At 45.6% G+C, this 27,725-nt stretch overlaps 1 protein-coding gene and 1 long non-coding RNA gene across 12 annotated transcripts in view; one reads left to right on the top strand and one right to left on the bottom strand.

Moving 5' to 3' along the window:
* Positions 1–24,458, top strand: LOC308488901. Of its 2 annotated transcripts, XR_013991991.1 has the most exons (4): positions 1–415; positions 19,179–19,448; positions 20,595–20,712; positions 22,827–24,458. It is a non-coding gene; the product is annotated as an uncharacterized lncRNA (long non-coding RNA). The 2 variants fall into 2 exon arrangements; XR_013991992.1 differs by lacking the exon at positions 1–415 and having other exon boundaries at positions 18,056–19,448.
* ACACA (acetyl-CoA carboxylase alpha) overlaps positions 14,342–27,725 on the bottom strand; it is a 255,219-nt gene continuing 241,835 nt past the window's right edge. For all 10 annotated transcript variants that reach the window (XM_081029227.1, XM_081029226.1, XM_081029223.1 and 7 more), the window contains 4 exons: positions 26,275–26,429; positions 25,474–25,644; positions 19,044–19,180; positions 14,342–17,670 (listed from right to left, as the gene is read on the bottom strand). In XM_081029227.1, coding sequence (XP_080885353.1) covers positions 17,547–17,670; positions 19,044–19,180; positions 25,474–25,644; positions 26,275–26,429 — 587 coding nt within the window. In that variant the 3' untranslated portion in view covers positions 14,342–17,546. The remainder of the gene's footprint in view (positions 17,671–19,043; positions 19,181–25,473; positions 25,645–26,274; positions 26,430–27,725) is intronic.

The raw sequence follows: 27,725 nt of genomic DNA, 5'->3' as shown, positions 1-27,725 counted from the left end.
GGACAGCCTAATTGAAACCTCAAGATTGCTTCTCCAAGCGTGGCCTGAGCAAGTGGGCCAGGGCAGATTGCCACCTCTGGCTGTCTGGGCCCGGGTCCCTGGTCCGGGGCTGGCTGCCATCCAGTAGCGCGGTGGGGGGAGTCTGGTGAGGGTGCCTCCTCTTTGCTTCCTGTCAAAATTAGCCTTTGCTTCTCCAGGCCCAAACAGGGGGACCCGCGCGGGTGCTGGCTCGCTGACACCGCCTGCGCTCTGGCATTGCCCCGCCTGTCCTCTTGGCCGTCAGCCGCTCCCGCAAACAGCAGCACCAACCCCTGACCACCTGTCTCACCGGCCGGCAGTCAAAAGGGACCACCTCTCCACAAGGACGGCAGCCAGGCTGGCTCTTCTGAAGTCGCTCATTACCAGATAAGTAATGGTAAAATAGTGATGCTTTATCAATGGCACATATGGCTGCTAATTAGAACCCAGGTGTGTGTGCTTTGTACCTGCTCACACACTTGCTCCGGAGTGGAAGGACCTTCTCCCTTCTGTTTCCATCTCCCCCACCCGCAGAAGAGAATTTCAACTTTAAGACAAACAACTTCATTTACAAGTGTGTCTCTAATTAGCTGCAGAATTAGGAAAGCTGAGTTTTCCCCCATAGATCGGCTAAACCCTCGAGGGAGACTGGTGGAATAGAGAGCATCGCATTTCCAATTATTTTGTTGAATTGCTAATTTAGTTATTGTGCCTGTTGTAATTGTGATGGGTATTGGGTGTGCAATTCAATTTGTTTTAAATATTTGTGGGAAGGCTGATCAGTAATGGAGCTGACCTATTTTGTGGCCCAAATTGAGGGGGAAAAAAAAAAGGCTAAAACACAACAGCCACAAAGATATAGTTTGTTTCCATTTTTATTGTGATCTCTCTCATCCCTCTTAAGACCACTGATGCAACAAAAGGATTAAATTAAAAGATGACAGCACTTTGATCTTCTCCCTTTGAAAGCTTCACTGTCCGTGGTAGTTTAATATGCAGATGTTTCAGGGTAGAGTAGAGGTGCCTTGCTGGGGTGGAGGAGCTCCGCCCCCGTGACTGCGTGACTGCAGGTCTGTGTGCCTGGAAGGGGTTTGAGTGTTGGCCTTGCGAGTGTCCGCGTACCTCGGAGATATTGCGGGATTTGTTCCAGACTACTGCAATGCAGTGAATAGCACGATGAAACCAGTTGTAATCTTTTTGCTGGTGAGGGTCTTGCCTTCAGTCAAAACCCAAAAAAACAACAACAACAAAACACCAAAAAAACTCCTGTGGAGCTCAATAAAGTGAAGTGCAATATAATAAGGTGTGCCTGTGATGTATTAAGTAGTGGGGGCGTCCCTGCAGTGAGGGCGAAGTCATTCGAGTAGCTGGGCCACGTCCCAGTGCCCATGTGGAAAGGAAGGCACCTTCCCTCCAGGCAGGGTCAGTGACCAGGAACTGCCGCCCCGCCTGGTGGTGTTCGTGCACTGCTCTGCCCCAGGTAGGCCCCACTGCTGGTTGGCTGAGCCTATGAGGTAGGGGTGAGGGTTAGGTGTGCGGTTCCCCCACTGCTGGTGGTGCGTCAAGGTGAGCTCCTTGACAACTGAGTTCACACTTCCCTCTTCAGGGTCCCCCCACCAGTGTCGGGGCCAGAAGGAGGTACTGTGGTGTAACACTGTTTACTTGCCTGTTGGGTGCTGCATAAATCAATCCAGTCTGGGCCTGGACCAGGGCTGTGGCTTGTAGGGAAGAGCAATGGATAGGGCACTGCGGGGACCTGAGGCCACAGAGACAGAATGCAGGACTCCAAAAGCAGGAGCTATCTCCCTCAGTTATCGTGAAATCAGTGTGTGAGTGCCAGGTACTGTGACAGTCAGGCTTGCCGCAGGTGCCGAGCCCCTCCCCCTCAGCGTCAGGCTTTCTCAGACTCAGGGCAGGGCTTGGCTGGGCCAGATCAGAGGGTGGCAGACCAGCGTAGATGGTGAGGAAAGGTAATAATAACATGGGTCACAGAAGCGGCTGTTATAAGGACTTCGACCCTAAAAGGAGCATTTTGTAATTTGATTAACTCAGGTGCCAGGGTCCATTTCTGCCCTTAACTACTGAAAAGTTTAAACTTCATTATTTCTATGTGAGAGACCACCAGGGCCTGCAGAAGGCATTTCAGACGCAGGTGGTCTTGCTTCTTTTTCACAAGCTTTTCTCAAGGAACTGAGAGAGGACAGCTAGTGGACACAGCTGCTGGTCTTGGGATCTGCTGGTGGGCATGCAGGAAGATAGTCACTGTACAAGCAATGCTAGGAGCAAGATATAAGACACTCCCTGGGGAGGCTGGGAGGGTATCAGCCCGGAGAGCAGTGGGAAGAGTTTGTTGAAACAGGTGCAAAGGCAGCGGGGCAGGCTGTGGGTGGCGGTGCTAAGGCTAGTGTACCGCTACCCCTTGCTGGGTGTACCTTGGTATGGAGGTGTAATTTACACATAAAATTCACCCATTGTATATGTACAATTCAGTGGGTTTTAGTACATGTGTAGAGTCATGCTACCATCAACACATTCCACTTTTAGAATATTTTCATCACCCCAAGAAATAACTCTGTGCTGGTTTGCCTCGATTCCATCTCCGCCCCAGGCAATAACTGACCTGCTTTCTGTAGCTCTAGCTTTGTCTTTTCTGAATGTTTCTGATAAAAAGAATCATACAATATGTAGTGTTTGTGTCGGGCTTCTTTCCTTTAGCATCAGGCTCATCCAGGACGTAGAACATTGGTAGTCTTTCTTTTTCTTGCCCATAGTACCCGGTGCGTGGATATATATATATATATATATATATATATATATATATATATATATATATATATATATATATATATGTTCTATTCATCTGTTCATCTATTAATGAGCACTGGATTGCCTCCAGATTACGTATAAAGCTGATCCGAACAATCACAAGTCTTTGTGGAACATGTTTTCATTTCGCTTGGATAGCGACCTAGGCGTGGGGTTGCTGGGTCATATGGTGAGTGTATGTTTAACTTTTTAAGAAATTGTCAAACTGTTCTCCAAAGTGGCTGCCTCACTTCACATGCCCATCAGCAATCTGTGAGGGTTCCAGTGCTCTTCACCCTGTTGTCACCTGTCTTCTAGCCATTCCATTCTAGTAAGTAGTGGTCTCTTGTTGTGGATTTAACTTCTATTTCTCCAGTGACTAATGAAGTGGGACAGCTTTGCATGTGCTTACCGTATTTCCCCCAAAATAAGACTTAGCCAGACAATCAGCTCTAATGTGTCTTTTGGAGCAAAGATTAATATAAGACCCAGTATTATATATTATATTATATTATATTATATTATATTATATTATATTATATTATATTATACCTGGTATTATATTATATTATACCAGTATTATATTAGACCCAGTATTATATCATATCATACATCATATCATATCAGCCTCGGTCTTATAGTAAAATAAGACAGGTTCTTATATTAATTTTTGCTCCAAGAGATACATTAGAGCTGATTGTCCGGCTAGGTCTTATTTTCGGGGAAACGTGGTATTCATAGATTTACCTTCTCCCACCCAAGTACTAACCAGGCCCGACCCTGCTTAGCTTCCGAGATCCGATGAGATCGGGCGCGTTCAGGGTGGTATGGCCATAGACATAGATTTATTTCCCTTCTTTGGTGAAATATCTATTCAAATCTTTTGCTCATTTTTAAGTGAGTTAGTTGCTCATTTTATTGTGTTGTAGAAATTCTTTGTGTATTCTAAATACAAATCCTTTATCAGAGATATAATTTACAAATATTTTCTCCCAGTGTGTATGGCTTGTCTTATCATTTTCTTAATGCAGTCTTTTGAATCACAAACGTTTTTAATTTTGATGGTCTAATTTATCAATTTTTTCTTTCTTTTATGGATTGTGCTTTTGGTGTCAGATCTGAGAAAGCTTTGTGCAGCCCAAGGTTACAAAGATTTTCTCCTATGGTTTTCTTCCAGAAGTTTTATAACTTTAATGCTTACATTTAGGTCTATAATCCATTTTGAGTTAATTTTTGCATATGGTACAAGGGTCTAAAGATGTAATTTTGCATATGCATATCTAATTGTCCCAGTACCTTTTATTGAAAAGAAACGTATTTGGATTTTTACCAAATGCTTTTTCTGCATCTACTGAGATAATTCTGTGTTTTTTGTCCCTTACTCTATCGATATGTTGTATTACATTAATTGATTTGGATGTTAAACTAACTTTGCACGCCTGGGACAAATCCCACCTGGCTATGGTGTATAATTTTTTTAATATGTTGCTGGATTTGGTTTGCTAATATTCACTAAGGATTCAAAAATCCTTGTGTCTATCTCCATGAGGGATATTGGTCGTTAGTTTTCTTGTGATGTCTTTGTTTGGCTTTGGTGTCAGAATAATACTGGCTCATAGAAAAAACTGGAAAATGCTTTCTCTTCTGTTTCCTAAAAGAATTTGTGAAAGATTGGTATTTCTTCTTTAAATATTTAACAGGAGAACTGACCAGTGAAGCCTTCCAGGACTGGGCTTTTCCTTATGCAAAGATTTTTAATTACTAATTTAAGTTCTTGTTATATAGGTCTATTCAGATTTTCTGTTTCTTAAGTCAGTTTTGGTAAATTTGTATCTTTCTAGGATTTTTTTCATTTTATCTGAGTTGTTGGCATAAAATTGTTTATAATATTCTTCTATAATCCTTTTTGGTTGACCCTAATTTTTTATTAACCCTAACTTCAGTAGGAGCACTAGCAATATCTCCCCTTTCATTCCTGATTTTGGAAATTTTGTCTTCTCTCTTTTTGTCAATCTTTCAAAGAACTAACTTGGTTTTATTAATTTTTCTCTATTGTTTTTTTCTATTTCACTAAATAAAGATTACCACTAATCTTTATTTTTAATGTAATTCCGCTTGCTTTCAGTTCAATTTGTTCTCTTTTATGGTTTCTTAGGATGGAAGTTTAAGTTTTTGATCCAGACTCGTTATTGTTGAAGAATCTATTTCTTCTTTCATTTACTTCTGCCATTGTTTGCTTTATGTATTTGTGGGCTCTGTTTTTAGGTATGTATAAATTTATAATTGTTATAGCTTCCTGACAAATGGATGCTTTAATCATTATAAATGTCCTTCTTTGTCTCTAATAGTTATCTTAATGTATATTTATATTAATCCAATATTAATATAGCCATCCATCCAGCTCTTTTATGGTTTTCTGTTTATATGCTATATGGTTTTCTATACTTATACGCTATATGTGTCTTTGACTCTAAAGTGTGTTTCTTGTAGACAGCATAGAGTTGGATTTTGTTTTTTATCCAGTCTGACAATCTCTGCCTTTTGACTGGAGTGTTTACTCCTTTCTAATTTAATGTAATTATTGATAAGATTTTTGTCCATTTGTTTCTTCTTTACTGCCTTCTTCTGTGTTAAATAGTATGCCATTTTAATTGCACTGTTGTTGTATTTACTATATACTTATATTTTTAAAAAACATAATTTACTATCATCATTTTTAAGTGTACAGTTCAGTGGTGTTAAGTATACTGTTGTATACTTTGTTGTGCAACAGATCTCCAGAATTTATTCGTGAAAAACTGAAACTCTATACTCATTAAGCAACAACTCCCCATTTCCCCCTCCCCCAGCTCCTGGTAATCACCAGTCTGTATTTTTCTCCATGAATTTAACTGCTTTAGATATCTCATATAAATGGGATCATACAGCATCTGTCCTTTTGTGACTGGCTTATTTCACTAAGAATGATGTCCTAAAGGTTCATCCACGTTGTAGCACGTAACAAGCTTTCTTTCCTTTTAAGGCTGAATAATATCCCATTGTACATATATACCACATTTTTGTTGATCCATTCATCAGTTGATGAATATTTGTGTTGCTTCCATATCTTGACTATTGTGAATAATGCTGCAATGAACATGGGTGTGCAAATATCTCTTCAAGACCCTGCTTTCAATTCTTTTGGACATATACCCGGAAGTGGGATTGTTGGATCATATGGTAGTTCTATTTTTAATGTTTTTGTGGAACTGCCGTACTGTTTTCCATAATGTCTGTGCCATTTTACAGTCTCACCAACAGTGCACAAGAGTTCTAATTTCTCCACATTCTTGCCAACACTGTTTCCTGGTTTTTTGATAGAAAGCATCCTAATGGGTGTGAGATGATATCTCGTTATGGTTGATCTGCATTTCTCTGATGGTTAGTGATGTTGAGCATCTTTTCATATGTTTGTTGGCCATTTATATATAATCTTCAGATAAATGTCTATTCAAGTCGTATGCCCATTTTAAAATCAGATTATTTGTTTTTTTTCTGTTGTGAAATAGAAGTTCTTGATACATTCTGCATATTACCCCTTATTAGTATATGATTTGCATTCACTAGTATATAGTTTAAAGTTTTTTTCTTTGTGTGTATCTTCTCGGGGTTTATTAAGCTTTTTTGGATCTGCAGATTGTTTTCCATTATATTTGGGGAGTTTTCAGCCATTATTTCTTCAGATATTTTTCTGCTCCTTTCTTCTCTCCTTCTGGAATTCCCATTATACATAAATTGGTATACACTATGTTGTTGCATGGGTCTCTGAGGCCCTGTTCATTTTTCAGTCAATCTTTTCTCTGTTCTTCACACTGGATAATTTCTATTGCTCCATCTTCACAGATTCTTTCTTGTGCCTTCTTGAATATACTGTTCAGCCCCTCTAGTTAAATTTTCATTTGTCATTGTACTTTTCAACTCCAGAATTTAAAAAATTATGTTTTTTGTTACAGTTGACATTCAGTATTATTTTATATTAGTTTCAGGTGTGCAGCGTAGTGGTTAGACTTTTATATCATTTAAGAAGTGATCCCCCTGACTAGTCTAGAACCCACCTGGCACTATACACAGTCGTTGCAACATTATTGACTATACTCTCTGTGCTGTACTTTAGATAGAATTGTTTTTATTGTGGTAAAATATACATCACACAAACTTTATCACTTTAATGTTTTTAAGTGTAAGTTCAATGGCATTAAGTGCATTCACATTGTTATGCAGCCATCACTATCCATCTCCAAACTTTTCATCGTCCCAAACTGAAAACTTGCACCCATTAATCAATGACTCCCCATTTCCTCTTCCCTTTAGCCCCTGGTAACCATGATTCTACTTTCTGTCTCTGTGAATTTGACAGTTACAGGTATCTCAGATAAACGGAATCCTAATAGTTCCTGTTTTGTGTCTGGCATAATGTGTCACTTAGCCTAATGTCTTCAAGGTTTATCCATATTGTATGTAGCATGTATTAGAATTTTATTCAGAATTTACTTTAAAAAAATTTCTATAATAGCTGATTTGAAGTCTTTATCTGCTAGGTCCAACATCTGAACCCACGTAAAAATAGTCTCTACTGAGTTTTTCGCTTTTGTTTTTTTCTTCTGAGGATGAGTTATACTTTCCTGTTTCTTTGAATGTCTCAAAATTTGTTGTTGAAAATTGGACATTTTTGATAATATAGCCACTATGGATTCTGATTTTTCTCCCTGAAGGTTCTTTTTGTTTTTGTTTCGTTTAATACATTGACGAAATCGGTGGATTCTGTGTCCTCTGTGGTGTGCAGATGCTGATGTCTCTTAGTTTTTTCTTTTTTAAAATCCTTGTTCTTAGCCTAGCTTCATAGGTATCACCCTTGTGCCTAATGGTCAGCCAATGACGGGGCAGATGTTGTGCTCAAAGACCTTGCACCACTAAGGCTTCTGCCTTCTGTGGATAGGGGTGTGAGTGTGTGCGTGTTGGGTAGCACAGCCTGCCCTGCCTTTTGCTTTCTGATGGGCCCCCTTGCATCTCGTCTTTACGTGCTTACAGGTTTCCAGTAAGTTAGGGATGTGTGGGTAGGGTAACGTGGATTCTCTTTGGTCTCTGCTACATGGAGAGCTTCTCAAGGTTCCCAGGGCTGTCTCATTTCCCATGCCTGTTAAAGTTTTGGCTAGGCTACTGGTCTGTTGTTTGCCATTGAGATTGCTACTGTTACAATGCTGCTGGGCATGGAATATTTTTAACCAGACTTCAGCTTTTATCCATGATCCCAAATTAGAAATCCTCTAGAGCAAGAAGATATCTTAGGGACTTCTTATTCTGCTTTCTCCTTATCCATTCCAGGGAAAGCAAGACTCCAAAAAGCCCTTGAGCTACTCAAGGCCCTAGTATATGGACAGCTCGGCCGAGAGTTCAGCTTTCTGTCTCAATCCATTTGGGCTACTATAGAAAAATACCACAGACTAGGTAGCTTATAAACAACAGAAATTTATTTCTCACAGTTCTGGAGAATCCCAAGATCAGGGTGCCACATGGTTGGGTGAGGGCTCTCTTCTAAGTCACAGGTTTCTTGTTGTAGTCTCATCTGGCAGAAGTGGGAAGGGATCCCTCTAGATCCTCTTATAATGCACTCAGCCTTTTCATGAGGGTTTCACGTGCATTAAAGCACCTCCCAAAGGCCCTAGCTGCTCATCTCATCACCTGTGGGGGTTAGGATTTCAACATGAGTTTGGGGGTACATACATATTCAGACCATAGCATTCATGTCCTTCTTGCATGCGAAATATATTCATTCCATCCCAACAAGTCTTCCATCCCAAAAGTCTTAACTCATTCCAGCATCAACTTAAAAGTCTAAAGGCCGAAGTCTCATGTAAATATCATCTAAATCAGACATGGGCGAGACTCAAGGTAGTATGATTCATCTGAGGCAAATTCCCCTCCAGCTGTGAACCTGTGAAGTCAAACAAACTTTGTGCTTCCAAAATACAATGGTGGGGTAGGCATAGGATAGACAGTCCCATTCCAAAAGGGAGAACTAGGAGGGAAGGAAGGGGTGACACCTTCCAGGCAAGTCCCAAACCCAACAAGGCAAGCATTAAATCTTAAGGCTGAGAAGAATCTTTAACTTGATGCTCCGCCCTCTGGGGGGGGTGGGGGATCCCACTTCTGGACACACTGAGTGATGATCTTGTCTTTTGGACACATCGGACCCCTTGAGGTGTACCTGCCCCTATGGCTTTGCTGGGCAAGGTCCACACAGCAGCTCTCCTGGGCCGGAATCGAATGCCAGTGGCACTACCAGTCTGGGGTCCTTGGGAGGTTCCCTCCCGCACAGTTCTGCTGGGCAGGAGTCTCGGCCCCACAGCTTTGGGTGGGGCCTATTGGGTGGGGTCTGGCCTATTGAAACCCAAGTGATGCCCCCCACCCAGGCCCTCTGAAACTGAGGAGGCAGCCCTGATGATCTTTTCCCCTTCAGTTCAAATAGGTTGTCTTCCTGCTGGGGTAGCTGAGTCAATCCATGGTTCACACTCATACTAATTTCCTTAGCAAAGGGTCATGTGGCCATATCCTCAGTGTTCTCTTCTGAACATGCTTTTTCATCTGCGATATGGTAGACAGAATTTTCCAAATTTTAAATTTCTGCTTCCCTTTTAACAACTCCGTCTTTAAGTCCTTTCTCTCTTCTCACATGTTACTATAAACATTCAAGAGAAGCCAAGCTTCACCTTCAGTACTTCAGTACTTGCTTAGAAATAGCTTCAGCCAAATATCTAATTTCATCGCTCACAAGTTCTACCTTCCACAAAACACTAAGAATGAACACAATTCAGCCCAGTTCTTTGTCACTGTCACAAAAATCATCTTTCCTCTGGTTTCCAATAATATAGTCCTCATTCCATCCAAGACGTCATCAGAATGGCCTTTACCATCCCTATTTCTACCAACTTTCTGTTCACAACCACTCAAGGATTCTTCAAGAAGATGGAAGCTTTCTCTACCGCTCTCTTCTCCGTCCCCACCCAAGTCGCCTGTAAAGTCTGCTGGTGGCAAAATAAGACCTTTTCTAGCATGGACCTCCAAATTCCTCCAGCCTCTGCCCATCACCCTGCTCCAAAGCTGCTTCTACATGTTCAGGTTTGTTATAGCAGCGCCTCACTACTGGTATCAATTCTGCTTTATTAGGGGTGTAACTGACATAAAATTGTAAGGTATTGAAAGTGTGCGTCATGGCGGTTTGATAGAAGCATATGCACATTGTGAAAGGATTCCCTCCGTCCAGTTAATTAACACATCCATCATCTCACGTATTTGTCTTTGTGTGTGAGAGAACACTTAAATGCTACTCTCGTGGCAAATTTCAATTACATAACACAGTGGTATCGACTGTAGTCGCCATGATGTCCTCAGATCTTATTCATTAGAGCTAAAAGCTTTTACCCTTTTACCAACTTCTCCCTACTTTTTTCCACTCCTCCAGACCCTGGCAAGTATTTTTCTACTATTTCAATGAATTTGACTTTTTTTTTTTTTTTAAGATTCCACATGTGTGATACCATACAGTATTTGTCTTTCTTTGTTTGGCCTATTTTACTAAGCCTAATGCCCTCAAAGTCCATCTATGTTGTCAGAAACAGCAGGATTTCCTTCTTTCTCAAGGTTGAATAATATTCCATTGTGTATACAAAGCATATCTTCTTTATCCATTCATCTCCTGATGGACACTTAGGTTGTTTTCATATCTTGGCTATTGTGAATAATGCTGCAATGAACACGGGAGTGCAGATATCTCTTTGATATCCTGTTTTCATTTCCTTTGGCTATATACCCAGAAGTGTGATTGCTGGGTCATAAGGTTCTATTTTTAAATTTTTGAGGAACTTCCATACTGTTTTCCATAGTGGCTGCTCCAATTTACATTTCCACCACGAGTGCACAAAGGTTCCCTTTTTCCCACATTCTTGCCAAGACTTATCTCTTGTCCGTTTGACGGCAGCCATTCAAACAAGTGTGAGGTGATGTCTCACTGCGGTTTTGATTTGCATTTCCCTGATGATTGGTGATGTTGGGCACCTTTCAATGTGCCTGTTGCCATTTGTCGCCTTTGTCTATGCAGATCCTCTGTCACTTTTTTGGTCAGATTGTTTTGTTTTCTATTGTGCGTTCTTTACATATTGGATATTAACCCTTTATCAAAGATATTATTTGCAAATACTTTCTCCCATTCCGTAGGTAGCCTTTTCATTCATTTTGTTGTTTCCTTTGCTGTGCAGCTTTTGAGTTGGATGTAGCCCCACTTGTTTATTTCTGCTTTTTTTTGCCTTTGCTTTTGGTGTCAAATCCCAAAAAATCATTACCAAGACTGATGTTAAGGAGCTTAGCCCTACATTTTCTACTAGGAGTTTTATGGTTTCAGGTGTTACTTTCAGGTTCAAGTTTTCAAACCATCTTGAGTTGATTTTTGTGTATGGTGTAAGGTAAGAGTCCAGTTTCATTTTACTGCATATGGCTGTCCAGTTTTCATACCACCATTCGTTGAAGAGATTATTCTTTCCCCATTGTATATTCTTGGTTCCTTTACTGCAAATTAATTGTCCATACATGCATGGGGTTGTTTCTGGGGTCTCTATTCTGTTCCATTGATCTATGTGTGTTTTTATGCCAATACCATACTGTTTTGGTGACGATAGCTTTGTGATATAGTCTGAAATCAGGAAGTGTGATGCCTCCAGCTTTGTTGTTCTTTTTCAAGATTGCTTTGGAGATTCAGGGTCTTTTGTGGTTCCATATTAGTTTTAGGACAGTTTCTCTTTCTGTGAAAAATGCCATTGGAATTTTGATACAGGTTGCATTGAATCTATAGGTTGCTTTGGATAGCAAGGACATTTTTAATAATATTCTTCCAATCCATGAGCATGGTGTATCTTTCCCTTTATTTGTGCTGTCTTCAGTTTCTTTCATCTTGTAGTGTCTTACAGTTTTCAGTGTACAGGTATTTCATTTCCTTGGTAAAATTTATTCCTAGGTATTCTTTTTGACCTAACTATAAATGGGAGTTTTCTTAATTTCTTTTTCTGATAGTTCATTAGTAGTGTGTAGAAATGTACCTGCCTTTGTATATTAATTTTGTATCCTGCAAATTGACTGAATTTATTTATTAGTTCTAACAGTTTTTTGGTGGAGTCTTTAGGGTTTTCTATATATATCATGACATCTGCAAATAGTTTTACTTCTTCCTTTCCAATTTGGATGCCTTTTATTTCCTTTTTTGTGACTGACTGCTCTGGCTAGGACTTCTAGTAGTATGTTGAATAAAAAAGTGGGCGTCCTTGTCTTGTTCCTGATAGTTCAGCTTTACGCTATTGGATATTATGTTAGCTGTGGGCTTGTCACATATGGCCTTTATTGTGCTGAGGTACAGTCCTTCTACACCCAGCAGCTTCCACGTTTTTAGGTTTGCTATAGCAGCACCCCACTCCTGGCCCCCCTCCTCCATTTTTGTTGTTGTTGTTTTGGTCTTGGTCCATTCAGGCTGCCATAACAAAACACCACAGACTGGTTAGCTTATAAACAACAGAAATTTATTTATCACAGTTCTGGAGGCTGGAAACCTGAGGTTAGGGTGCCAGCATGGTCAGGTGAAGGCTCTCTTCTGGGATGCAGGCTTGTATCCTCACATGATGGAAAGGGAAGGGGCCTCTCAGGATCCTTGTTTATAAGGCACTAATCCTACTCACGGGGGCCCCACCCTCATGACTTAAGCATCTCTCAAAGTCCCCACCTTCTAACACCATCACTGTTGAAGTTAGGATTTCAATGTATCAATTTGGGGGAATACGAATATTCAGACCATAGCAGTCCTCAATGGTACTTTTGCTTAGTGTCAAGCAAAAGGGATTAGAGACAATCCCTAGATCCTGCTCGCATAAGGGGATGGTTCTCTGAAAATGCCCTATGAGGAAGGTTCCCGAGTGATGACAGGCTCTCTCTCTTGTGAGCATAAGCAAGGGGCAGGGCATGGAGAACCCTGCCACTGAAAATTTGTTACTAATACCCAGCACTTGGTTAATATTCACTAAGTTAGGTAATTGTTCAAAAAGCCCTTTAGAGATCCTGGTTGTTATCCACATTTCACAGACTGAGGAGTCAGGAGTTTGCCCAAGGACAGGGGTGAGGGACCAGATATTTGAACCTAGCTCAGGCTTATTCCAGAGTCCATGCTCTTTTAAGTGGCCATGAAAGTACCTGTGAGTATGGGCAAGACTGCTGCCAGCACACCTCATCTCTCCTCACCCCCAATCCTTCCTGAAAACTCCAAAAGGCCAGTCATAGGATCACGTTTGGGATTAAAGCTCATCATTCAACACCCACCCCCCTGCCGCCGCCCCCCATCCCCGAGCTAGAGTCTATCTCATCTCGTTATAGTTCCTAATGGGCTGAGCCCACTGGGTGGAGCCAAGTCCTCTCAGAGCAAAGGCTCCATTATCACTCTGCCCCTCTGCCAACCACCGGGAATGCCATGTTTTGGAAGACTTTGCTTGTCAAAATACTGGCCTTCTGAAGATGTCTTGTTCCCACTAACTGCCCATTGGAGTTTCTGGCCAGCATGAGGTGGCCAGGGCTCCTTCCTGGGTTGGTAAAACAGTCATCAGACAGACGGAGGCCTGGTGAGCCTTTGCTCCGATTCAGGCACATGCAGGACTTCTGGGGTATTAAAAATAGTTGATAGTCACCCATTATTATTTCTGTGCCTCCTGGGGTAGCCTGGGCTTACTATCCTGGGTGACCCTTCCCGCTCGGAGACATACACACAGGAAGCTGAGCTTGGAGCTGGCTTTCTTGCTACCCAAGGCTGTGTTCCTTTCACTCAATTAGGCTGCTTTCTAAATCTTTATATCCAGTCTTCCCATGTCCCCAAGCCATCAAAAGTGTCCCACTCTCTCCAGGACATACTTCGTTCCTTGCCCTAGCAGTTAAAAATCTTCACAATGGTGCCTACTTGCTTTTTCAGATTTCGTCGTCCCTCTTCCCCCAAATGATCGCTGTGCTTGTACCCAACATTCCTAGTGTCTCTTGAATAACTGCAAATGCTGGTGCCCTAACTTGGGGACACCCTGCCCTACTCTCCCAGCTGGGAGGCTGTGTCTACCATCGACTTCAGCCCTCGTCTGGACCACTCACACATGGCTCAGTGTGGATCGGACCAGGCCTGGCCTGTACCCTTCTTGTGCCAGCTGAGGAGCCAGCATTTCAGTGACGGCTTACTCCCCACAGCCTGGCACCGCAGGGAGTGCAGGAAGGGTCGGTTCTCCCGGTGACGGTTATTAGGCACTTGCATTCGTCACTGTGTTATTCTTCAGGTGGGGAAATACAGGTGGGTCCAGGACTAACTCTCAGAACCCTCAGTGTTCAATTTTTTATTTATTACCCCAAAATAATATCAATGGAAGTTTAAATTGTTCTTTTACTAAAAAGACGGATGAAGGAAATACCACTCCCCAACGGGAGAAAGCACTATATTTGTCAGGCAAGTTCACAGCGGCAGACGCAGAGTCTTTTCCCATTCATCTTGCCGACCTTCCCTGGCTGAGAGTAGGGACAGCTCCAAGTCCCAGCCTTGGAGTCTGGTTCTCATCTGGCTGCTTAGGGAGGAGGGAAGAAGACCCGAGGCCTGTGTGCTGACCAGGGCTCCCAGCCCATGGAGAGCGGTAGTTGGAGGCACAGAGGAGCAAACTTCCCCTTCTGAACCCCTTCCTAGAATATGTAACTTAGGGTGATTCAAACTGATACGATATATATGAACATTTTTCATTTTAGAAAAAGCCACCCTTTGCTATCCATCCCAGACAGGCACAGACACAGCACTGAGTTGAGTAATCAGCAACGCTAGTGCGTCCCTGTCCGGCTCTCTTGTAGCCTCTACCTTTGCAAATGTTTAGGGACTAGTGTTTGTTCTTGCTACAACCACATGGATTCATAAGGAGAAACTGAGGCAGAGGGTTGAAGGCACACACTCATGAGTTTCCTGCCCCTGGTGCCCTTTGGTGCCCAAAGTTAGCGTTCAAAAGCCACATAGTAGCTAAATTCTTAAGAGGTACCTGAGGTGGTCTCTGAAAATGGTTCACTCTTCATTTGACCCAGAAAATCCCACAAAATCATGCAAACCGAGGCTCAACTCCTTGTGTTCACTTTAAGAACACCCCTGAAACTGCCTGGGCCCTCAAGGATATGTGTAACCAAACAGTCGTCCCGTCTCTGAAAGCTGTCACTTTGCAGAAGCAATGTGTGCCACCGTGTCATTACAATGATTCCCCTTTCAGCAGGGAGCAGGGGCTCACCCCACTGGTGCTGAAAGCTCCCCTGCTCAGAGTGGGACAAAGAGTGGCTGGGCATGGGCTGAGATGACAAACAGTGACTCTTCTACAAACGTGGGGTTTATTTCAACAAAATGTGAAAAGGAGACATTTGACTGAAGCTCCTTGCTCATCAGGGTATATGTCCATCGAATTCTCAATGAGACAAGTGAAGGCTGCTTTGTGAACGAGATGAACAGACAATGTGGGAATCTCAGCTCAAGCAAGTCTCAGTCAATACATCACGTATCCTCCTCCTGCCTCAGTAACCTTGCATGTGTAATGGGCTGTGGGAATATCAGATCGCTCACGTTCCATGCCTTTCTGTCTTCTCTATGTGAGAATCCCTGTCCAGCGCAAGGCCTACAGGGAGGCGCTCTGGGGAGGGGGCAATAGGCATTACCGGGTTCTAAGAGGAGCCGGATTCACTGAATGTGTCATAATTTGGTGGAGGGGGAGAGGTCAACGAGTGTAAGCCACATGCCTCTGAAGAAATGCCAGGGCAAGCGGAGACCAGGGCAGGCCCACTGGAGAGTGCGGGACTTAATACCAGCTGTCGGGGTGTGGAATTTTACTCATTCCACATTCCACAGAAAAGTGTAGAGGAATAAGTTGGTCAAAGATGAATTCGATTCTTATTAGTGGGTAAGCAGATACTAGGAACAGTGGATTCTTCCTCCTAGACTGAAAATGGTTCCCCACTTTTCCCCGCCCTGCTTTGAGGGTGCCAAACCCCTGTATGTTGCACCAGGGCAGCCTGGCTGAGGCTCTGAGCTCCTGGGGGCAGTCGGTGACGTACCCAGCCACATAGTACCCATCTGCACAGCTCCCCACAAAGCGGAAGTGGAGTTCTTTGTGTGAACTAGAAGGTTAAGGCTCAAAACTGTAGCTTGTACAAAAGTATTCATATCACTGCTTCTAAAAGGTCAGTGATTTCCTCCTTGGTCATCAGTGACAAATGCAATTAGCTGCACTGAGGAACCAGATGCGACACCAGCCCTGATCACCTGCCATTCTTGCGTTAGGAATACCAGTGGGGGAGCCAGTACTCTCTGTTGTTGAAAATAAACGCTCTCCACCACCGGTGAGGAGCCCGCCGCTGGCCGGGGTGGGAAGAGTGAGCCTGGAAGACAGCAGCACCATGACGGAGTTGTGGATAATCTTAAGGTCATGTGGACCCTGTGTTCCCGGAAGCTTCCCCACACCGGGAAGGTCAGTTCCTGGTGCGGAGAGCATGGCTGTCACCAGGGTTCCTTTCAGCAGCTGTGGGGAGACGTGTTGCACCTGTTGCCTGTGTGCATTCCAGGAAGAGGCCAGACCCAAAGGGAGCAGGACTGTCAGTTGCTAGGAGAGTTGCCCTGGAGATAGAGACGAGAGACTCTACAGGCGCTGTTAGCCTCTTTAACTGTCAAAGCTCCAGCCTTCACAGCAACGCCCTCCCACATCCTAGAGAGAGACTACCCGGCCCACTCTCCCTGGGGCATGTGACTACAGAGAGGGCAGTTCCCCTGGCTTCTGCTCGCCCCTGGGAGAAGCGGTGGGGGGAGAGGGCCTCCCCTACGCTGGCCTTGCAGCTCCTACCAGGGGCAACAGCTAGTGGAGCACAGACGTGCAGGGGAGTGGTAGGTCACCATCTTTCTGTTTGTTCTAAGAGAACTGAACTCAAGGTTGAGGCCCCTAAATGCAGAACAGTGACTTGGTCTATTTTCTTTGCTTCTTGGATCATGGTTTTGCCCTCATCTTTGCGTTCCCATGGAGCTTGCAGATTTCATGCTCTAATTTTTCTTCATAACTAGGTACCTTGGTGTGATTAAACTGAGAATGGTTCATCGCCACTGCCCAGTGTGGACTGGGCTGAATGTGGGGGTAAAGAAATAACGGACTTGAGGCGTCCTCCTCTCCGTAGACCTGGTGCTGGGCTTGTGGCCTCGGCCCCAGCCCTCCTCTGCTGTCTGTGGCTGCAGCTCATGGGGCCAGGGTTGAGGGAGGGCTGCTCTCTGCCCCAGGCTGGGACCGTGGGGCTGGCAGGACAGGAGGGGCAGCCCTGCTTTTGTGTAGTAAGACCTCATGGTACGTGCTGTACCCTTCATTGCCTTCTCAGGTCTGTGCAGGGAGAGAGGACTGTTGTCACAGCCTGGGTAATAAATACTGAGTGGGGTCGGTGTGACCAGTGGGCTGGAGCAGGGGCTTTGTGACCCTGTGTCCCAGTATGTCATGCATAACCTGAAAACATTCGAGGGAAAGCAAAATGTCACTTTGATTCCAGTGCTGGGTCTCCTGTGCCTGCTCATGAAAAGGCAGCTCTCTAGCCCTTTGCTCCGGAGGCAGGGCAGGGATGGCAGGAAGCTCTTCCTACGTTGAAGGGGAGTCCATTGTGGAGAGGATCTGAACGACTTCTGCTCGCTGAGTGGGTGAGATGTGCTGGGTCATGTAGACGATGGAATCCATGGCAACCTCTGGATTGGCCTGTACCAAGCTGGACAGGAAGACGTGGGATGGTGATGAAAGAGAGACAGACAGCAGTGCTAAATCCGCGTAGCTTAAGAACTGCCCCGTAAACATGCTAACAGTTCACTGCAGACGCGTCAGTCACTACCGCACCTGATTTGTTGTCCTACATGAAAAATGTCCCCAGTAGCAGGCTAGGTACAAGATAAATCTGAAACATTTTGCTATGTCAGAAAGGAAGGAAGTACTTTCAAAAAACCCAAACCGAGGGAGGCATGTCACATAGATAGTGGTGTCAGCGTGAAGGTGCTCCCACTGGCTAAGTCTGGGACATCTGGGCATCCAAGTAAGTATAATGAATTAAAAAGTATTGAAAAGGTAGAGATGCATTAGCCCGCACCAATAATGAATATGTGAATGAATGGAGGAGGAGAGAGGGCTTCTGTTTCCTGTAGAACTGGCGTGGTGACCGGTCAGTGTGGACGATGGGCTGGAGTGGGCAAGTTATCCTTTTGCAACCTCACTGTAAAGACCAGAGAGGCAAGACTCGTCCACGGAGGTGCCATGTAGGTGGAAACACGATGAGGAACATTTGCGTGGCTTTCCTGTGTCTCCCCACAGACTGCTTATTAGGTACAAGGGGGAAATCAGGATTTATACAGTGGAGAACTAGGTAACATCTCCATTAGGTGATTGAAACAGGAAGGACAGGTGACATCGTGTGTCCCCAGCTGTGGCACCCTGTGAGGGCTGCGTCATCACGTATGTGACGTTCTGGCTGAGAATCTCTAACGGGAACCTCATCATGAGGAAACATCTGACCAGCTCCAAATGAGCAGTTCTACAAATGGTGGGTCAGATGAAAGATCAAGCACAAACGGGGTGAAATGTAAGTAATGTGTATGTGTATCTGGGTACAGGTCTGCTCCTTGTGCTGCTTTTAGTTTTGCAACTTTTCTGTAAGTGAAATGTTTCTAAATGAAGTTTTAAAAACATCTCCCCAGCAATCTCCACCCCCCATCTTATGGGGGAGACAGAGACTAGAAGAAGACAGCTAGTAGCTCTCAGCTTGGAGAGGGGGAGGCAGGCAGTTCCCCAGGAAACTCCCATGCGATCGGCCTTCCTCACAGTATCGTCCATCCAGCATTGGGAGCTAATAGTGGGGCACAGTGAACTAAGCCTTCATCTAGCTGAGGTTACTATGTGCCCCCAGGGCCAGGAGCTGAGAAAGAATTGTGCTTCAGGGCTCTGTTTTTATCTGTAGGTCAACTAGAGTGGTCTCAAACAGAAAGAGACCACAAAGGTTGTAAGGCATCGTTATCTCAAGATTTGTTCTTCAGTCTTTCATTCCAAAGAAGTGAGCCCCACTTCTCCTAGAGGGGGGCCCAGTGCGGGTCTCACCTGCGGATCTGCTTGAGGACGTAGTCTCGGCTGATGTATTTGATGTTTTCTTCTATTACTGAGCGGACGCCATCTTCCTCTGTGAGCTGCTTCTCCAGCCATTCCACCAGATCCTTGTTATTGTCCCACACGTAGGCCTGCAAACAGACATCCTGGTCAGACTCCAGAGGCGAGGCCCGGCCGGACAGCCGGACTGCGATACCCGGGAAAGTCGCTCCAGAAGACTGTTGGCACAAGAGAGGGAGGCAAAAGCCGGCCTCCAGGCAGAAGCTGTCCCCCTGCTCCCCTCCTGCTCCGGCTGCGTCTGGGAACATCCACCCTCCGGGGCGTCGGTGCTCACTCTGACTCTGGGCTGTCACTCTGGGTCTACCCATTGCACAGCGGCGGAGAGAACTTAATCATCAGGTAGGTTTGAGAAAAACAGGTAACGCGTGAGTCTCTAGTCCCAGGTCCAGCAGGTGAGTTGCCAGGTGGTGGAAGTCTCCTGAGACAGAGCCCGGGAGGCAGGGAGCAGACTGACGTGAGGGAAGGCTGGCCAGTGAGGGGCCAGCCACCAGGTCAGAAGCCACTTCACTTGCTCGGAGAGCATTGAAAAGAGGTGAGACGTGTGTAACCCTGACAGTCTCAACAACCCACCTCGCGCCTCCTCGTCTTCAAGATCATTTAGCTGAGTATTTCCTAGGTGGTTGACTATATAATAATTCAGGAGTGTGTTAGAAACCTAATAGCCTTCTCCTTGCTCTCTTCTCTCATTTTCTTTACAAATCATTTAGGAATCGTTTTGTTAATGGTTTCCGGAAAACCAAGTACCACCATTAGGGCTCATTCATATTTATGTCATTTTGTTTGGGTAATTAAACACCAAGCTCGTCATTTAAAGGTGCGCTATCCTTCTCTGTTATCACTAACGAAGCCAAAGTCAGAATGACAATGAGTTTGGTGCTGTAATTTAATAGGTGGGTGCATTAGGGCCTCTCGGAGGTTTGAGATGTGGCTGGGGAACCTGGGTCGGACACAGCCAGGCCTCTAGGGCCTGCGAGGCCCAGAGGGAGTGTTTTCCTCACACCCTTCATTTCCTACCTTCCTATTTCATGCCTTTAAAAACAATGGTTTCTTTTCACACTCTCACTTCCCCATCTCTAACTTAGCTGTGAGTTAGCTGTGACTGGTTATTTATTATATGTCATGTCATTGACTTCCACATTTCTAACGATTCTTAAGGAGTCCTGCACAGTGGAAGAGTTAAGGAGCCCCAGGATTAAGGATCAGCAATGCGCCTTTTCTAGCTCTCTGTCCTGTTCTTTTTCTGTTCCCAAATTTGCCCCTCTCTGTGATCACTGAAAAAAAGATCAGCTCTCCTAGTCAGGGTGCTGTGACCAATACGGTGCAGCCCTGAGCGAACCTTCCCACCTCTCGGGGCCTAGGTCAGGCCTGCTGACAGACATGTCTGAGGCTACTCAGCAGGAAAGGAGGTGTCCCATCGGTCTCTGTTGACAGGGGTGCTGACGGTGACGCTTTCCCCACATGGTTGTCTTAACTCTTGCATGCCAGCTCCTGCACACCCCGCGTGTGAATAGATACACCTGGACTCTGCCATCACTGGTAATTTAGATTCCTGCTCTGTGGCTTGAAGACTTCTGAAGACGCCCCTACTTACGAAGCTTTGGAGGTAGGAAAAACTAAAACAATGACTTGCTTGATCTCAGTATGGAAAAAAAAACTAGATTTACCCAAGAATCCCAAAGCCTTTCGTTTAGGAGAATATTTAATACTCTTATTAATCATTTTTAATCCGTTTGCTTTTAATTAAGAAACAGCATGATGCTTTCCTATCAACATATGCCAGGGAGCAGATTAATTGTGGCTTAAGATAACTCTCCTTGATTGGTGTAATGTATTAGCTAACAAGATGCCTGCTTCTAACGATGATCAGGCACTACACTGGAAAGCCAGCGACCCTCTAGAGAAAACCCTTCTGCCTTTCCCTCCCACAGCCACAGAATATGCGAGGTGTTTATAGTAAACATTAAAAAAGTTCCCAGACAGGATTAGAGTGACACATTCCAAGTTTTAGAATTGTTGCTCTAAAATCTCCTTTGAAAATGCCCTTATAGGAAAGATGTGCTGTTCCCTCAAAGTACAACTGGATGAAAACCAACAACCGCCACCCCAGGGAAGTGTAGCTCACGGTGTATGTGAAAGCCCAGGCATCGCAGGTCCATTGTATTTTTAGCAAGAACAAACAAACTTAAGCACCCACAGTGCCACAGAGTTTTGGAAACAGACCTGGGAGGGTTTAATATGCTGCTGTGAGCTGACTCGTTCCTCTCCACCCCAGAAAAGCAAAGCCCCCTTCCGTTCAGTTAGGGAGTCTGCAGTTCCTTGCCTGCCCTCTTAGAGCACAGTTGTAAGACTCCTCACTCCAGCCATCCAGAAGGATAAGCCAATCCTACTCCCAGAAAAAAAAAAAAAGCCACTATCATTTCCCTCCTTAAAGTTATGAAAATATGGCTCATTCCTACTAGTGTCCCAGTGTGAAACACAGGATTATAACTCAGCCCAGGCCAGGCCTGTGCCCATATGTCGACACTCATCCCAATCAGAACATTTTAATACCAAACATGCCATCAGGGGCCTTCCAATAATGTTCAGCAGACACTTCCTCTCTGGTGGGCAGATAAGTATCTCCGGTACTACTCAGCCTCACTAATTGTGTGTAGTAATTAGTCTATCTTACAAAATCTAAATGACCTGTTTGGAAAGTTTCATTTCTAACGTATTGGATAGCTGTTAAGCCCTCCTTACTCAATGGGGCCGCAGGGCCAGGGCGTGACCAGGGCCCTGCCTGATGGATGTGAGCCCTGATTACATGCCCTATAGATAACTCACTTTGTGAGCTGCCTGAAGACACCTCCAGCAACGGGATTGTCTTTTTCTGAGCCTTGTGGGCTGGGGTCTCCTCAGTCCCTCCAGTCTCAGCCCTTAGGCCACCTGGGGCCAATGCCTTCCAGGTTCTGCCTCAACCGCCTGCCTCCAAATCACAAGTTTGGTGTCTGAGACTTTGTCCAGGGGTGACTTGAGGCCAGGCTCCAGGGACAGTGGAAATCAAACGACCCTATAACAGTGCTTTTTCCTCCATCTTCCTCACAAGGGCCTCCCTTCACCATTCACCTCATTTGGAAATCCAGAATAAGAGTGAATGGGTAGCTGTCTGGACAATAAGAATGTATTATGACATCCTAGGCTGTGGATAAATTAGAGCCAGGCAAATCAAAGAACAGTGACTGAGAATCTGCTGTGCTCATGGAAGCAATCCCTTCCTGCCAAGACCATTACCTTAACACCTTTAACTCTTAGTCTGCGTTACATTGTTGTTTACCTTCTCCCATGCTGTGCCGAGAGGAGGAAGCCGGCATATTTTGTCTACTGAGTGCCAGACACTGTGCTCCATACTTATCATGTCATTTAAATCTCACTGAACCCTGTGAAATAAACATCATCCCCATTTTACACATGAGAAACAGAGGCTTAAATAATATGTCCACACCAGTAAATGGCAAAGCTGGTGGGATTCTAAAACCCATGTTTTTCTCACTGCTCCATGCAGAGTTCTAATCTCAATTTCTACTATTGGGGGGGGAGGGGGGAATCAGTCGGTTTGAAAAAAACCACAAGCCTCAAACTGTGGATCTAAGGATTAAGAGAGAAAACATGTCCATGAAACAAATGTGTGCCATGTTTTTACGATCCAATTTAAACCTAAATTCTTGTAATTTTTTTCAGGGAGCTGTAGTGATGCTTTTCTTCTGCCTGCAGTGAAACTATGAACCATAAACCCTACTATTTCCTGCAACAGGACTGTCCCAGGGACGCAAACAGAATCCCATAACTCACGCCAGCAGATTCTGCTCAGGGAAACAAAAGAATTATATCGCTCAGTTACGTAACATCACAGTGTCTTCAAAATTTCTGTCCCGGAATCTTTTTCAGAATTAAGAGCAAAAAACCAAATTCTCTGGGGGAAAGGAGCACACAGCCTGGCTCATAGATGCCTATCACTAAATGTCTGTCCCTACCCACAATAAGGATTAGAGGGTCACCCCTTGGTGCAAAGCCAGGGTCTAGACTCAGCCAGTCTTTGCACTTGAGAGACACAGCACACAATATCTATCACTGAGGGACCAACAAAAAGCGATGGTTTCAAGGTTTTAAGCCCTTCCCAAACACGGAGCGGATTCTGTGTCAGCCCTTCAGAGGCAGCAGACGGCTTTTGAACATTGCAACACTTTCTTCTCTCAAGGGCACTGCAGATTTTATCACCCACCCCACACTCAACTAGGTCCTGCTGAACCGGCAGAATATGGAAGGAGGTTTCAAAGCCACACACAGGATCACGCGCCCCTCCTTTCTCTCCTCGGCTGTCCCGGACGGAGAGCTCGGGAGAATGCTGACTTTTGTATGCTGACAGGGACGAGGGAAATGCCTCGGTTCTTGGGGACAGTTGGCTCCCAGTGCCTCAGGCAGCCGCCCCCAGAGCGATGGGGTTGGGGTTGTCTTCTGCACTTGATTTCTAGCCGGGAAGTCTATGAACATACAGTCAACTGTTCTCTCCATCGATAAAAGACGGCAATGACCTGTTTCTCCAGACACACTGTCCCCATGGGAGCAGGCCGCTAAGGAGCAACTGAAGGGCCTATCCACTCACTTCCTACTCGGAGGGAAGCTATTCCTTCTCCTCATCCTTGTGCCTACTGAGGCCGCGCGCGTCCATTAGTGACTAATGTGGGAGGAAGGCGGTGCGGGCCTCTCCTGGCCACACGCACACACTCCATTTACCTCGCCGGCCACTCTGAACTGGAGAACAGCCTCTTATTTTACACTCGCGTGACTTTCAATGCCAACTTCCACTAGAAGCTGCCAGTAGCCGCTGACAAAATTGTCTCACTCAATTATGATGCCACAGACTGACCTTAACCTGAACCAAATGTCACATAAGGCTGCACTCCCCTGCTGCACATCTGAAATATTTATCCAAAGAAGCTTTTCAGTCGTAAAGAAATAGGTAGAGTTAACACAAAGGTGAATCTCAGAAGCACCCTGATTCACTGACTTTAAAATTGACAGCATATCTTGGAGTCCCTTCCTGAGAACACTCAGCAGAGACTTCAGGCGACGCTTTCCAGAAAGAGGCTGGAGTGCCCTCCATCCATACTCTAACCCAGCAGTCACCAAATGCTTTAGATCACAGAGCTATCAGGAAGAGAGACAACTCTATTTCCAGCACATAGTACCAATATTCTGCTAAAATGTTTATTATGACGTATATGATTTACTTTTAATCCATATACTAAAAAAGATTAATTTCTTTTTCTTAGTAAAAATTGAGAGAAATAAAAGTTCTAACTTTTCCTTCTCATCTTCCCACGGACTGTCTTGTGCAACCCACAATTCTAGAGGTACATGCTGGGGTCTGTTCAGACTGGCCTCAGACCCACCCCATCTCCAGCCCTGGGGCAAGAGCATGGGGGTCCCCACCTCAGTGGAATCACGGCTCCAAGGCTTGTGCCCTCCTTGTGAGATCACCCCAAGAATATGCCAGATTCATAGTTCCCATTTCCTTCCGGCTCAGATTTGAAATCAGAAGCCCTGTCGTCATGACCACACCCCCTCCTAGTCACCTCCCATGAGGCTTCCTGTTCCTGCTTCCTTCAAGTCCACCCTCCACACAGCCCCCTGAGCAGTCTCCCTACGACAAATCAGGATCTCTCTCTACTGCTTCAACTACCTCGGTGGCTTCCAAGTCCACCCCTCGATACAGCTTCCACGGCCCCACACAAACCCCACCTCTGAGCCATCCTGAAATAGCTGCCATGCACGGCACTCTTGCGATCAGACTTTAGAACGTGCTGCCCCTTCTTCCTGGCACATTCCTCCTGTACCCTCCAATCCCACCTCTCCCTCTGGTTCATTTCTGTGTCGTTTTCAGGTCTCTGCTGACACAGCACTTCCAGAAGTCTTCCCAGACTCCCCAAAGAGCAGTCAGGGATCCTCTCTTTCTGCTTGCTGATGTCCTGGGTTTGCCATGTTTGACTGTCATGCATGACCTCTGGACTAATCTGTCTCTCCCTCCAGATGGTGAACAACCTCTGGCTCGTTCACTGCCATGTCTCTAGGGCCTAATGCAGTGTCTGGTATGCAGCAAGGATTCAAAAAGGTTTGCTGAGTGGTAGAATCAGCTGCAAAAAAATGCCCTACCACCTCTGCTAACACGCCGTCATGACATGTTACTGTGGGGGACGGAACAGTGCTCAGGTACATATGTTTCCCTTCCACTCCTGCCCTTCAAGGCCTGGAGAATCTGAGATGATTCTCAGATTCCCCAGGTGGGGAAGAGCACGGCATGAAGCCTGTTCCGAGGGCACCCACCTACCTTCACTGTTCCTTCCACTTCCACAAACCAGCGTCTTAACATGGCCTGGATCTGGCCATCGGTCAGCTCGGGGTTGGCATTGTGGATTTTCTTCTTGACCAGGTCCTCTAGCAGGAGACGCCTCAGTCGCCAGTAGAAGAAGGTACGGGACGTTTTCCAGTCCAGGATGTCCTATTCACAGACAAGAACAAGCTTAGTCACCCCAGCCCCAATCCCTGCTCAGTGCCCAGTCTAGGCACAAAACTCCGCTCTCCAGCAAGCCTGCAGAGACTCCAGAGCCGGCCACAAGCCTCCAGCACCGGCAGGTGTCTCCCCTCTACCCCTCGGTGCCCAGGGACGGGCCTGGCTAATGCTAACCCCACCCATGGCTGAGATGGGGAAGGGGCTGTGAACCCCAGGTAACCAGAGCGAGGAACTGGGTTTGAGCAGATGGCTCAAACGACTTGGCTCAACTCCAATGTGCGTGAGCGGCTGCTGGAACCCCGACACTGTAGTAATTACAGCCTGAGGACCACCTGGGCAGCTCTCCCCAGTGGAGCCTCAAGTGACTCAGTTTCCCACCAATAAAATGAGGCTTGCCTCCGGAGTCCAGGAGGTAACCTATATCATAAATTGTTATAGGATGATGGTGGATATAGAAAAAGGGAAAGGTCGCTCTAAACCAACTGAAAATGGTTTGATCTGCACAAGCTGTTTTTACCCACCCCCAACGGCTCCCTGCTCGTGAGCCGGTGTGCAGGAGACACACACTTGCCTGCGGGTCTCTGACAAGTCAGGAGAAGTGGCAACCACCGTACTTACGTTAATAACACCCTTCTCCTGCATCCGGCCTGGTGTGTCGTGCAAGTCAGCAAACTGCACGGCTACCTGATGGTAAATGGGAATTAGGAATTCCTCCCGCTCCTTCAACTTGTTCTCCAGCTCCTTCCGCTCAGCGGCACTTAGCTCTGGGGTGCCTGCAATTAAATATACCTGCCCGTCACACTGTGTGGTGACCAGGAATCTCTCTGCTAAGAAGAAGCCACGGTCATGGGGAGCACAAAATCGCTCCCTCCCTCTGTGACCTGCTCCATCGTCTTCACCATCTCTTTGCTGAGGAGCAGGGATCTGATGCCCGACCTGAACTCACCTTGCCCGGGTGATTCCCATGTCCTCCTTTCCCAGTGGAGGTCACAAGTAGGAAAGCAGCCACGGGAGTCCCTCCCTCCAGGCCTCTGCCTGAGCAGGTGCAGACAGCCTCCTGGAGGCCTGTGTGTCCCATCAGCTCACCCACTGAGGGCTGGACCCCTCCTTTCCCGTGAAGGATACCAGACCCACGCCCTGACCAGCATTAGAGCGTGGGACGTGGAACATGGGGGGAGAGCATCCCTGTGCTTCTGAGCAGAGACCAGTAGCTCTTCTGTCCTTGCACCCACACCAGTCACCTGCCCAACTTGATAAGGATCTGAATGACCCTGAAGTTGCAAGCTGCTTTACCCCACAGCTTTTCATCTCAGCTTTGGATACTCAACCTGAAATGTGTGGAATCCAAGCTGGTTAGAGCCAGAGTCTCTAAGTGGCATGGGACAGTCTCATGCCAGCTCAGCGAATTAACCAGGCCCCTAGTTTCCTGCCTGGGCTGTTACTGACAGAGCCAACCCCTGACCACAGTGACAAAGACACTCTAGTTCTTGGGCTAAAAGGAAGAATAAAAAGGGAGAGGCAGTCTGCAAACCCCATTTGGATCACTGAGCTTAAAAAGCACACAGTACCTTCACTTAAGAGACAGGAGACAGGAATTCTTTATAACAAGGACCGCCCCTCCACCCCCCGCCCCAACAGTGTCCCAGTAGAGGTACTGCTGTGTTGTGCTTTTATTCCTAATTACTCTCAGAATGGGACTTAAGATCAATACTGAAAATTTAGTTGCCTGCCTAGTAAGGAGGAGTAAGTCCAGCGGAAGGAGCAATAGGTGACAGCCCTTGGTGTTGAGGACAACCTGAAGTGCTTTGTCACCAAAGCTGACAAATAAACACATGACCACAGGTGACGGGATGCAGAAAAGGTCTTTTTCAAGCATGTCTGTCTGGGAACAGGCTTTGCTTTTTATGCCACTATGAATCATATGCAATAAACAGCCTTGGGCTGCCGAGTGAGCCGTAAGTATTATATACAAACACATGTTAATAGAACAGGGATGTAACTACAGTACATAGCTTCATTTTTGTGGGGATTTTGGATGCCCAACGCTACCACCTTTTTTAATTTTTTTT

The sequence above is a fragment of the Rhinolophus hipposideros genome, assembly GCF_964194185.1.
Source record: "Rhinolophus hipposideros genome assembly, chromosome: 20".
Classification (NCBI taxonomy): Eukaryota; Metazoa; Chordata; class Mammalia; order Chiroptera; family Rhinolophidae; genus Rhinolophus; species Rhinolophus hipposideros.
This window is presented reverse-complemented; position numbering and strand designations above follow the sequence as displayed.